A 13,243-nucleotide genomic window follows, 5' to 3' on the forward strand; every position below is an offset into this window, starting at 1 on the left:
TTTCATTTTAGCATTTTTATATGCATTTTGTTCCTGCTGCAATTACACTGCAGGTTTCCAAAACTTCTAATCTTCAATAAGAAGCATCTTATGTAGTCTTCCTGCAGTCTCTTGTCATTTAATGAGGAAAGTAAGATGTAGTCAAGGGGCACCCTCACATTACAGAGGTGTCTGTTAGCAAGCATGTGTTGAGGTGTCTTGCCCAGCAGGAGCTAGTAGAGGTAACTCCTGTGGTACCTCCTGGGTGTGGAGACAGATGGGTTGATACTTAGACTAATGGAGAAATAATGTTTGTCTTGTTCAGGTATACTGAAAGCCCCAGTTTTAATCCTTAAATACTTCAATTTTACTGTTTTTACATCAGTTGCTTTAGCTTCTTGTATTAAAAGCTGTCCTCTAAGCTGGAATGAATGAGGTACAGCTGACAACTTCCCTGTTCTTAATTATCTTCTCCTCTTTTTTCAGACAAAAAGATGAAAACTAAATCCACTGTTAGTCTTACATAGGATTACTCTGTGTGTGTGTGTGTATGGTTTTCTTCTACAAGAACACAATCTAATTCATATGAACATCCTAATTCAGAATTTATTCTAGGATCTGAACCCAACTGTACCTCCTCTATAGCCAGCCAAAACAGAGGGTGAGGTAGACCATTACCTCCCATGTTAAGTTTCTTCTGGGTAAAGCTCATTCTCTTACACAACATTTGAACTTTTGTAAATAGTCCAACTAGTAAATAGTGAGTGTAAAATGGAAAATAAATGTAATTTAAACCTTTTGTTACTCAATACACAAATGGTTAACTTCTACTTTTTTAACACAAATTGTGTAAAATGCTGCTATAAATTAAACTTTTTTGTGCTGTTACACTTTTTTAGGAAAAGTTGTTGCCACAAGTTACTCCTTAGAAAACCAATCTTGTGCCATATGTAAATGCAGTGAAACTAGGGAGACAGAGGTTCCAATCTCTTAATGCTGCTCTTTTTGAAGAGGCATAAATACTACTGACAAGAGGCATGAACTACAAAGCTGAAGACTTCAGAAACATTGGGTAGGATGCTGCTTTTCCATCCTTGTATCTCCTACTCCAGGTCACTTCCAAAACTGGAAAGAACTGTTCAGGTGCACCTCAAGGTGGAAGTATTGCCAACAGCTTATATTTACTTTCAGTCCTGAGGTGGAGTGCTGGGGAAGGAGTGTTGATAGGTTCAGTCTATTGGTCTATCAAAAGCACTGTTTTGCCAGGCAAAAGAGAAGAAGGTGGAGTTGAGCATGTTGAAAAACATCTGCTCTTTGTTCAAATCATACCCACACTGTGTAAGGATACGTCTGGCTCTAAAGCTACCTTTAAAAGAGTGAATAATGTAGCCCCCTTTTTTGATCACTTTGCTCACTTTTTTGTCTAGTAGTCATTTTAACACTTTAAATTGAGCAAATTTGAACAGGCTTTCTTGTAACAAGATAATATAGAATCTCTGAAAGCTGAAACAAGAAGCCAGAGTTTGAGTTCTTGTTCATAAAAAAATGCTTCTGTCTCCATTTCAGATTCTTGGAATGAAATCAATCCAAGCTTGTATGATATTTAGTGGTAATGCATGATCTTATTTTGTAATTCTTGAATTATGTATTTGATAATAATGTAAAAATGTACAGTATTGTTGTTGCTAACAAACTCAGAGTTGATTGCCTATAAATATTTTGGTTATTTTTTGGTCACACACATTTGAGCAGTTCAGTAGTGCCAGACAGATACTTTTTTTTAAACAGCATTTGTTGTATAAATCTCTTCAGTCTCTATGCAACCTTCAGAATGAAGCTCTACTGCTTAGTTTGACTACTTCTCCTTTTCAAAGATAAATGATCTGTGAATTGTAAAGGTAAATTGAAAACACTTCAGTTATGCTGCAGGAAACAACTGCAGTAAACAAGCAGCAGTATAGCTTCAGTCCTCATGAAATCTGACACTAAACTTCAACAGAAAGAGAAAAAAATAGAAAGGCTAAAGTTTTTTCTACTACCTCTCAAATTAAGTGTAGAAGCTTTTTTTTTTTTACACACATCTTTATTTAGATGGGCCAAACCTATTTAATTCAGAGCAGATTTGGGATTTTTCTCATGCCATACATTCTGTACAATGCACCCAGATTTGGTTCTTCAAGAAGAGAGAGGTGGTCATATGCAATTTTCAAAAAGTCTACTTTGTACCGCTGCTTTTCCTGGCTGTTAGGTTTTGAGATTATCATGAGTTAGATTATGGTGGTATCACATAGAAATAGCCTTAAAGTTTAAAATCAGGTGGAGACAATTAAGTGAAATGGATGTGCTTTTAAGAAACACTGAGGAATTGCAGAGAGGCTGTTAAAATGAAAAATCTTATTTTGGTGCTTATTGCACCCCTGACTTAGCCTAGCATTGGTCTGTTAACAATGTGATGTGAAAAAAAAAAAAAAAAAAAAACCAAAAAAACAACCTGAGAGGCAAACACTTGGTTTACTTACCAACATTGTTTGTTAAGTGAAAACTGAAGGGAAGGGATTGGGGGGGAGGGTGCAAATTAAGTTGTAAACATTTTGACCTGCTTGCATGGATTTTCTTTAAAGATTGATGTAAGAATTTTGACTTTTTATATTTGAGAAATACCAGAATAAAATCTAAATTAGTCCTGTGAATGATGTAGTCATTCCATCACAAATACTGCAGAAGTGTTTGTGCAAGAGTCTTCAATCTGATCTAAAATATGCATAAGTTTAATGTTTCCTATTTCTTGCCTTATCCTTGTACTCTAGCTTCATCTAGCCCTGCAGAAGAGCCCTCTGAAGAGCTTGTTCCAGCACAACTCTCCTAGCTCACTGCCCAGCACTCCCATGTAACTGTTACCCCCCACCAATGACATTTCTAACTCTATACTTCCTTTTGGTATCCTCATACCTGCCAGTTACAGCATAGGCCTGTATTTATTCTCTATAACAGTAAGAGCAGCTGCATTGTTTTAGCTCAAGTGCTAAAGCCAGTGCTGTGTCAACAAGAGGAGGACAATGTTCCACACAAGGAATGGTACCACCTCTTAACCTGCAAACTCAGCAGCTGCAGGCATGTCCCTGCTTGTAGCAATGTGAGTGCTATGGGCTATGCACCACCTGGAACAAGGCTCTTGGGCACTTCTGTGTCCCAAAATAAGCAAGAAATGCTGTTCAAAGAGCTGCTTTAGCAAGGCTAGAGGCCACTGAATGAGCTTCGTGTATGATCAGCTGCTCTTTGCCTCATGGTCCACACCAAACTTTCAGCAGGTCTCAGTGGTTGCACTGGTTCCCAATAGCTTTCCCTCATTGGTACCACCAGTTCTGATGGATGGACACAAAGAAGCAGCACACAGAGCAATGCATGTATGGATGCAAATGCATCACCTTATGTGCTTACCCTGGTGTTGGCTTATCTGTGGCCAGGCACCTGTTACATCCAGGTGGACTCTGTAACAAGGCCCTGGTCCTAATGGACTTTTTGCTGCCATTCAACTGCTTAATTCTCCTAAACACTTCCTTCTTTCCTGCGTTCTGGGTATGCCACTAGCACAACCTGTCTTTGAATAAGGCAGGCAAACATCCACAGCAACTGAAGCAATGAAAAATACCATTAGAATCACCTTGTTGTGTCTTATTTTTCTGAGATTAGCCCACTTTTAATAATTGCGCATGGGGCATAAGATCACAGACACCCCTCCATGAGTTTATCAGTACCCATCCTAAGCCTTCAGTGTAATAACAATGAGAGTAGCTGATGGGAAAACCTCAGCAGCAGCACTTCTGAAGGCACGGCAGGTATTCAGGATGAGAGGAGCACAGCTGCTAAAGCAAGCAACAACCAAACATCATACATGAAATATTTCAGATTTACAAGTAACCTTGCAAGCCTGCCTACAGAAATCATGAACACATGAACTTGGGTACCTGTCAGTGCACATTAGGCCTGAACCAAAAATACTCCTTCACAGCAGCTCCAAAGACATGAGCCCAAGCTACAGTGGTGTATCTGAAGCACAATTTTGCAACTCCAGTCAAAGATGAGTTCCCCCTATGAAGTATCTTTTCCTTTTTTAAAAAATAATAATAAAAAACTTCTGTTACATGGCACACCTGCATCAATCTCCACCAGGGAAGGCTCATGCAGTGCAATATACAGAAACTGCTCCCTGACTTGAGGGGGATTCTTGAGTATTCAGTGCCCCAGTGATGGGCTGATGAATGGTGACAACTCCCTAGCAACAAACCAAGTGACCCAGCTGAGTCATCTTAGGATATAATTCCCTTTGGTAACACAGGTCATCCAGTGGGTAACATTCAGCTTCCACCACCACCCTTAAATCAGAGCAGTTTTTAATGCTTAGTTTTCTGCCCTGCAGACAAATAGAGAATAGTCTACTTGCTCATACCTAACCCCTTATGGTAAGTGTTGAGGGGAGTTTTCGAAAGCAAACACAAAGCAGTTATGTTGTTTGATGCCACTCTTCTAATATGTACTTCAGTGCAACATAACAATTAGATATTTGCTTTAAAATCTGCCTGCACACCTTGACAGGAAAGGTTGCAATACACGGTACGAAATCCATCATAGCAGACACGTAATTATTAACTTCATGCTATCCTCATAATGTAACAAGGTTTAGCAAAGCTTAATACATCAATCAATTTCATTGCACTAAAAATTGTCCAAACTGTACACTTAAGTGGAAAAGTCTTGTACTAAAACATGCAGATTTAAACATGGGCAAGGAAAAAAAAAAAAAAGGCAGCAAGCATCCTCTGAGCTTGTGTACCAGAGCAGTCCTCTCTGATGGCTTTAGGACAGAGGTGTTTCTCTTTTCTCCCCACACAAGAGGGGGGAGGAAAGCCACAGCAATTGAAAAGTGAGTTATGAGAGAAGTTATCAATGTTCATCTTCCTCATTATAAGAAATGTTAAGATCTATTAAGAAACTACTGCAGACTGATGATAATCCCCTACAGTTAAATGAAGCTCAGTGTCTAATGTAATGAATAATCACTCTTCCTTTTATTTCAGTGTCACATTACATTACAGTCAAGACATGTTATTGACAACACCTACCAGACATTTTACTTCAAGAGTAAGCCTAAAAAAAAATCCCAAGAAATAATGTACATAAATCGAGATGTCACAACTTTTGATGTTACTAGCCCATTAAGATGTTTCACAATAATCTCAATGTGTTGGAAATACACTTTCTTGAAAGCTACAGAAGCAACATTTCACTTGTTTTAGACTAAAGTCAGCTAAGATACAAAAAACCTGTTCTATCAGTTCCCACTGATAATACACTTCACACCCATGACAGAACATGGCTACACATTGAGAGACCACCACTGAACGGTTATGCAAAAATAAAAGCCTTACAAATCCTCCCCTTCATCTAAAGGAAGCTACCACAAAAGTATTTTGCATGTGTGGTTTCAGGGCCCATGGGATAACCCAGGCTCAATAGCTACACAGTTACTATCCAGACACTAACATACAAAATGCAATGTCAACACTTTCATCCAGAATTTCAGGAAATTTGACACATAGCACCAGTAACGCTAGAAGAAACCCATCAATTTTAAGTTTACTGTAAATTTATCCAATGGACATCAACTAAAAATGGAGATAAAGCTAACATTCCCTAAAAGACAGCTGCATTTGCTAACCAGCTGTAATGGTGGATGTCGCATAAGTAACTTTGAGTTTCAGGTAATGGCTGTGAATATACACCTGCTTAACTGAGGAAAACGTGGTATCTAACTGGCTTCAAAGAATTTTAGACTAAAATGTACACACAATTAAATTCCCAACTTGGCTTTATACAGGGCTCTTAATCAGTTTTTAAAGTTATGTATGTATTACTTAATGTATATAATCAACTTCAAAAGGATTAAAATATGCCTGAATATACCCCACAACAAACAAATTTCAGTTTTTAGGAAGCTCATTTAAAATTTCCTTCGTTACAACTATCATTTGAAAATACTCTGAAGAAGTTTAAAATACAGTATTTTACCTATCCTTTTATGACATTAATTTCACATATACCATCACTGTGGACTCCTATGTTCGAACTCAGACAACATGGACTTCTTCGATAAAATCTCAACATTTGTGGAGATAGTTAAAAAAAGAACCCAGACACATACTAGCTACTGTGTACTCAAACAGTTCAATAACCACTTTATTCAGTCACTGGCAAATAGAGACAGAGGATTTTTTTTTTCTATTCACATATTAACAATATTCCATCAAGAATTTTGACAGCTTTAATTACATCCTCTGATTAGCTGCCAACTCTAGCTGAGTTTTAAGCCCTGAATATACACATACCTAGCCATCTGCTAAATGACCTTGAGTCTGGATTCATCCCACCTAGTCTGAAGTGAAATTGTGTAAGTGCCAGTTCAGGTCCTGTTTCTCTGCCGAAGGAAGGGAAAGCCGCGTTCAAAGGGGACGCTTGGGTAGGTCTGACTGTCCTCTGGGGCAGTCCACTTGTCCTTGGAATACAGAGAGAGCTGAGGAAAGTTGTGTAGGTAGCGTAAGGTAAAACTTTAAGAGGTAGGTGAAGTGAATACAGGGATCTACTTCACAGCCCACATATTCTCATCTGCTTTCCACAAAAGTTGCCCATGGTATGCCAGCTAAACCCAACCACATGCTCATTTGTAACAAGGGAGCAAGGTTCATGTTCTTCAGAGGGGTGAACACCAATTTGTTACAACCCCCGAATCCAACTTTGGCTTACATTCAAGACAAACTACTTTTAAAACAGGGGGTTTTTTTTTTTGTTTGGTTTTTTTTTTGGTAGCTCAGTCTAGTGAAAAAATTGAATTCTGAACCAAGCTTCAACCATGCTAAAAGGAGTACTTGGAGGGACAATACCAGTTACTAACCACTGAAAGCACTGTCTGTTGGAAAATGTAGTTTTAATAGATATTCTTCATCTTACATAAGAGCACAATAAATACACCACATTCTATAGAAATTTCAGATGACACTAGAGTAAGAAGAGGTGAAATAAGGAGAATACCAACAGACTACATAACCATACCCCTGAATTGCATGACAAAACACTCCCCACTGCAACCACTGCAAGCGGTCATTTATATACTTCAGGTTGGCCTCATCAAAAGCTTTTAAGCTTTTTTTTTTTCTCTCTTTTTGTTTTTTAAGAAATTAAGGGAAGCAATAAGACAGGTTCCCAGAAAAGCTGCTGGACTCCCAGACAAGATGCATACACAAAAATCAAGGATGAGAAGGAAGTTTCTAATCACCTTCCTTCCCTTCAATAAAGCAGCTTTGCTTTGTTGCTATTTAAGCAGTCCAGTCGCTCAAGCAAGTAGCTTAATAAGGCTCCTAGAGAAAACCAGTGGTAGGAGGGGCTAGCTCTAAGTGGTTAAGCAAACACCAGTCGATACACAAGCTGGCTGTAACAGTGGTTCTACACACTGGTATTTCATGTTAATAGATGGCAGGAATTGAAGTCAGAAAACTGTGTAGCCCAACATCTGATGACAATCAGCAAAGAGAAGTTATACACATACTCATAATTAGTGCTGTCACTTGCTCTCAGCCTCCTACTTGATGATGGTTAAGTCCATGAAAATCCATACCAATGCATTTACTAAAATTATGGTTACAATGGTTACATCAGAGACTTGTTTCTAAAGGTCACTCCAAATGCAGTTTCATATTAAATTGGCCAGGTAAGGTCACCCACATAATACAAGCTAATAAAAAAAAAAGCAAACAGAAGCAAAAAAATATTGTGAATTCCACCTCTTTACTGTTTAATCTGTCAGACTGGTAAAGACAAATTGTCAGTTCTGGTTTCACTTTTTTTTTTAAATACGATTGTCACATTAGAGAAATGAAAACAGCAAAATAAACTGTACAAAGGCAAAGTAGAATAACAAAAAATATTTTACTAAAACATAAGATTTACAGGAGATTTTCCAGACAAGCCATACAAAATGGTCACAAGCTTTTTCTTGGAGGGATTTTTCTATACTGGACAGCAGAATCACAATATTATTAGTGAAGGAGATGGAAGTTTAATGTTCCCATTTTTTGTTCAAACAATGAAGCTTGTCCATCTACAGCATCTAAGTTAGACTGGGCTAGAGGGTATATTCTAAAGTATAACTGGTTAGCTGCTTTTACCAATATAATTAGCATCACCATAAAAAGGGAGGAGGAGCCCACAACATTAAAACAAAAAGCCCCGCAGCTAACCCTGCCTACCTTCATTCACAGTGCTTATACTCAACCAAGATGGGAAAAACAATTAAAAGCAGAGATGTGCTGCTGCTTTCAAACGATTTCACAACAATCCAGATGATACTTCTAGCCTCTGCTCATGCGGTACAACAGTGAATTAGGACAAGACACAGATTTGCTAATGTGCATTTAATCACCAAAGGACTGAAGATGTTTGGGCTTTTATTCTGTAATGTTTCTAAGACTGTGTCCATTAAACGCAAACAAAAAAGGAAGAGGTCTTGGCAGAACAGGAGAAGTGATGCACACTTGATGTTCAAAGCGCATTTAAATATTATTCATGGCATATAGCCTAGTCCATGCTCTGGCTGTAAAGAAAAAGAAATATATTTAAGAAAAGATGTATTTTTCAGGCTTTATTAAAGTAATTTTAAATACTTAAAGATCTCTTTTATAGCAGTGCTGCAAGTACACAAAATATATCAGTTCTGAGATTTTAAGTGCCATTTTGAACTCCAGCAGCTGTCAACTTCTGTATATTACAGAAGTGGCCTAACCACAGTGGATCCAAAAGTGAAGAGGCATAATGTAGCTGAGGAAAAGCAATGGTGTGTACTTTTATTTTACCACAGCTCCAAATTAGATATGCTTCTCATTCAGGAGCATGAAAACTCAAGATAAAACAGCCCAAGAGAAAGCTTTTCTTCTAGCAAGCCTCACAGACTTGAAAATAGATCACCACAGGCAAGTTCAGCGTACTTGGAGTACGACTGTATGCAATAACTGTTTCTGCCAGTTACAGACATAAAACAAGAGGTCAGGATTTATATCCCCCAACCAATTAGTATTCAGCTACTTCCTGAAGCTAGGGGGAAAAAAAAAACAACTAAGATACATCACCTGTTTCTATGGCTTGGGCTTCATTGGTCTTCCATTGCTCAGCTACATCATTTGCTAGTGGATCATCTGGATTGGGAGCGCTTAACAAAGCCTGGATTGATAGCAGAACTGTACGAATCTGCAAAGCTGGGGACCATTTATCTGAAGAGACATTTATAGCAGTATAAAACACCATATTCACCACAGTCTACAGAAATAGCAAGTTTCCCTCTTCCAGATTAAAGAACAAGCAAGGTATTTTTTTTTTAACAACTGAAATCTCTTTTTAGGGCCAATTTACAAGTTTCTGTACTTAATAAGATCAAAAGAAAGAAAACAAGGTAGCACTTACCTTTCAAAATATCTAAACATATTCTTCCCAGCTTGTCTACATTAGGATGATAAATTTTGGTCATGAAACGTACTTTAGGAGCTGCCATTGGATATTCTTCTGGAAGGAATAGTTCAAGTTTAAATGTCCCACCCTCAAAGGGGGAATCCTGTGGACCTGCAATGACCACATGAAAATAACGTGCGTTGCTTTCATCTGGCTCTGCTTTTATCCCAGGGACTGGCTCTGCCAGCAAGCGCTGGGTTTCCTAGAAGAAGGAGAAGCAGCAATGTAACAAATACAACCCATTTAAGATAAACATAATCTGTACAAACTTTTTAAAACAACTATTTATTATGCAATATTTCCCTCCATCCACAGAAACAGCATTAGACAAATACCTTAAAGTCAAAGAACATCTGCAGAAAGAAGATGAGGATGTGGTAAACTGGTATGCATCTCCTTTCAGATGCCTCAAACACTGTAATAGCGTGTGCTTTATAGTGCAACGTAATAGATAACAATTAAGCTGTCCTCAACAAATTACTTAAATTTTTATTAAACTACTGCCAAGCTGTTATTTTTTTTCAGTATACTTAAAAGCACTTTAAAGAATACCTCAATGAAAATACCAAAAGCATTTCCCATTCTACCTTAAATAGAAAACCCTGTAAGTAAAAAGCTAAAGGGGTTAAACACTCACAGTGTTCAGGGTTAACTCTAACAAGAGTGGACTGGTTTATTAAGATGAACATTTGTACCGGAATCAGATCCAACTGCAAAGATTTTAAAGTACTACTCTCCTGCATCACTAAATGTACTTTAAACAATGTTTTGTGTATTTACACATATATATGCATAAATAGCTTTAGTGTGAGCACTTTCAGCCCACATATAACCATGTCTGAAGTCACCCTAACAAGCAGTAGGAGACAGACAAGTTGTTCTGTAAGCAGCAAAATTAAGGAAGCCTGGTTTCCTACAAAGGTTCGTGTTCTTTGTTGCTCAATTCTTCTGCCTACAGCACTGATCCTGCCTCAAGCACCAGGCTGTGACCAGAGTTAAGGGCTGCCCACGTTGTGACCATCCATCCCACTAATGCACTGAGCACACAGACAGACCAAGTCCTGTACACCTTTCCCTCTCCTCTGCTGGCAGCCTTCATGAGTCTTATAGGCACCATTCCCCATCTTACAAAAAAAGAACCCAATGCCAAAATGGGCAACAGGACATTAGGCAGGGACAAGAAGTCCTGCAGAAGCCTCATTTCCTTAGGTAATTTTAGCCCCATTTCCTGCTTTTCCTCTACCTTGTTTTTACTATATACAGTTAATTTTTTCACCACCTTTCTGTGTTGGCTCTCTCAAAGAAAAATTACACTGTTTCTACTGAAGAAAAATGGTAACTTGTAGGTGTAATATTAATTACCCAATTTTTAAGCTTCTTCACAGCTGCTACAACTTGGTCTTTCCCAGATACATGCTAGTAGGCAAACTGTGGGGTTGGTTCTTATAGGCATCCTCAAATTTAAGATTTTTTTTTTTTTTATATTAAGGGTAACATTTTAATGGCTGAGCTGGTCTCAGCAGTCCCTAGCCCCCACTCACTCACTCAAGTCCCCAGACTGCCTCCCTAGTTACGCCAGTATGCTGACTGTAACCATACCAGGCAGCCAATCTTGGCTTAAAATAACCCAAGAATCAGCAGTTCTCTGGCAGCAGCATCAGCACTTCTACCTGCCAGCACAACTGAGGGAGCAACGCCTGGCTGCGAGCTGCACATTCTGCCACTGAAAACCATTTGTCAGTAAACAATGAGAGCGCCCATATATGAGAAAAACGATTCTTTTAATCGAGGTACCGCATTATACTGAAGGGGCTACACCACTGCCAGTACATCACCTTCAGATAGCCCTTTATGCCCCTACATTACATGGATGTGGTTATCTTGCTATAAACCACCACAGAAAAGCAGAGGGCAAAGAAAAGCATTTATGCTGCACACAGCTACGCCAGTGCTGAGGCTACTCCAAACCCACACAAGGCCCCCTGTGGAACATTAATATTAGATGAAAAGTCCCTTAAGGAAGCACATCTCACTTCCTGCAACGTGCATGGAGCTCCACCACTATTGGCATAATTGAAACTGTTTTCAAACAGAGGTGAGGAGAAATACTGGCAAGAAACTTGTGAGGGAATTGGTTGACACATCTTTCATACCTGCCAGGCTCCGATGCAGCCATCATGCTGAGAGAGCAAGCACCAGGCTGAACTTCTGACGCACACAAAATGAGAGGTCATGACTCCTGTGAGCATACCTCAGTACCGTTTAATGCAAAACCCAAGAAGCTTCTGAACCATCTTTGGTTCAGAAAAGGCATCTTTTTAAAGCAATCTTTTTAAACACAGACAAGCTTGTTAGGCTACGAAAATCACAAGAAAGATGCTACTTATTAAAAGAACATGAAATGTTTGTACTTAAATACAGCAACACCACCTGCTAAATTCTGACAGTAAATAAGGCTTTTGCCCTTCAATTATGAAAAAAATATTATTAATTTCTTTAACATATTTTGGGGGAAACCATGGAAAAGGAACAGAAAGGGAGAAATTGATTTTAAAAGTTACATTTTAAGATCTAAGCATATAAAAACATACAAGTAGGTCCAGTTCTAAGGTGAAATCAGGGACTTGACTTCCACATTTTACAGTAAGATGGTCAGTTAAAGACATGCTGATACTAAAATCAATTTGATTTGCCATAAGACTTGGAAAAATAAGTCACATTTGAGATAAATAGTTTTCAGTATACAGTGCAACACTGCACCAGGTCAGGAAACTGAACTGCTTAAAGATTCTTTTTTTTTAAGTGTACGTTAAAGTACAAAAAAAAAAAACCCCTGTAAATCATCCACAGGAGAGTCATGAGATGTGGACTCAATCTACAAACACAAAAGTGTTTAACTACACATTGATCTTATTTTGTAATTTTTTTTTTTTATTACTTTCCCCAGAGGATGGTTACCCAATGAAAACAGTACCTCAGACGTGTTAACATAAATAAATATTTTCTACCTAAACTTTCAACTTCCCACCTTTTTTTAACTAATCAGGAAGATCAAGCATATCCAATAATTCATTTTCCAGTATCTTTCTAGACAAAAATCTTTCTAATAGGTTTTTAGCTGAGGGAAGGAGGTTTGTGCCATCTGTTACTTCCTCCTTTCTCCCCAAAACTTCTTTTGAAGCCCTTGTCCAATATCAACTCTTTTCTGAATGTTCTGTAAGCTGTCAGTGGCTAAGACAGAAACTAAGCTCAGTGCTACCGAAGGGAAAGACAGGAAGAAGTCTGGTATTACGTGCTATGTGACCAGTTTATTGCAACCAAGTATGTACTATTCTTGCCTGGCAAAAAACCCCTGCCAATAAGGATAAAAAGAGCTGGGACACCCAAATATTAACATACTAAAGAGGAAAAGGACAAATTCACAGAAGACCAGGTTTTGCAGTTCTGCTGCTCACAATAAATGTTTTTTACAATATAGTAGTTAATTTTGTCTTCACAGGAATACAAGTTTCCATCAAATAAGTGTTCCAGAACAACACTTTATAGTGTTTCTTACTAGCTCTCCTCCAGCATACTGAAGTAAGTTTCACAGAAGAGATTTCAGGACATATTTTGAGCTCTAAAGCATTTAATGAAGTATCTCATGCTGCCGTGGGCAGTTATTGCTATTTGTCCTAATCGGAAATGTTTTTAGATTAAGATCTCTTCTCATTCC

At 38.3% G+C, this 13,243-nt stretch overlaps 1 protein-coding gene across 1 annotated transcript; it reads right to left on the reverse strand.

The window, feature by feature from the left end:
• Positions 1-7,937: 7,937 nt before the first annotated feature.
• On the reverse strand, positions 7,938-11,762 carry LOC104469321 (ubiquitin-conjugating enzyme E2 N). The gene is made up of 4 exons (XM_010083782.1): positions 11,682-11,762; positions 9,484-9,730; positions 9,153-9,293; positions 7,938-8,620 (listed from the first exon to the last, which is right to left on the reverse strand). Exons 1-4 carry the CDS (start codon positions 11,760-11,762, stop codon positions 8,580-8,582), a joined length of 510 nt encoding a protein of 169 aa, XP_010082084.1. The 3' UTR covers positions 7,938-8,579.
• Between the last annotated feature and the right edge of the window lie 1,481 nt (positions 11,763-13,243).

This window comes from Pterocles gutturalis, unplaced genomic scaffold (genome assembly GCF_000699245.1).
Source record: "Pterocles gutturalis isolate BGI_N339 unplaced genomic scaffold, ASM69924v1 scaffold8380, whole genome shotgun sequence".
Classification (NCBI taxonomy): domain Eukaryota; kingdom Metazoa; phylum Chordata; class Aves; order Pterocliformes; family Pteroclidae; genus Pterocles; species Pterocles gutturalis.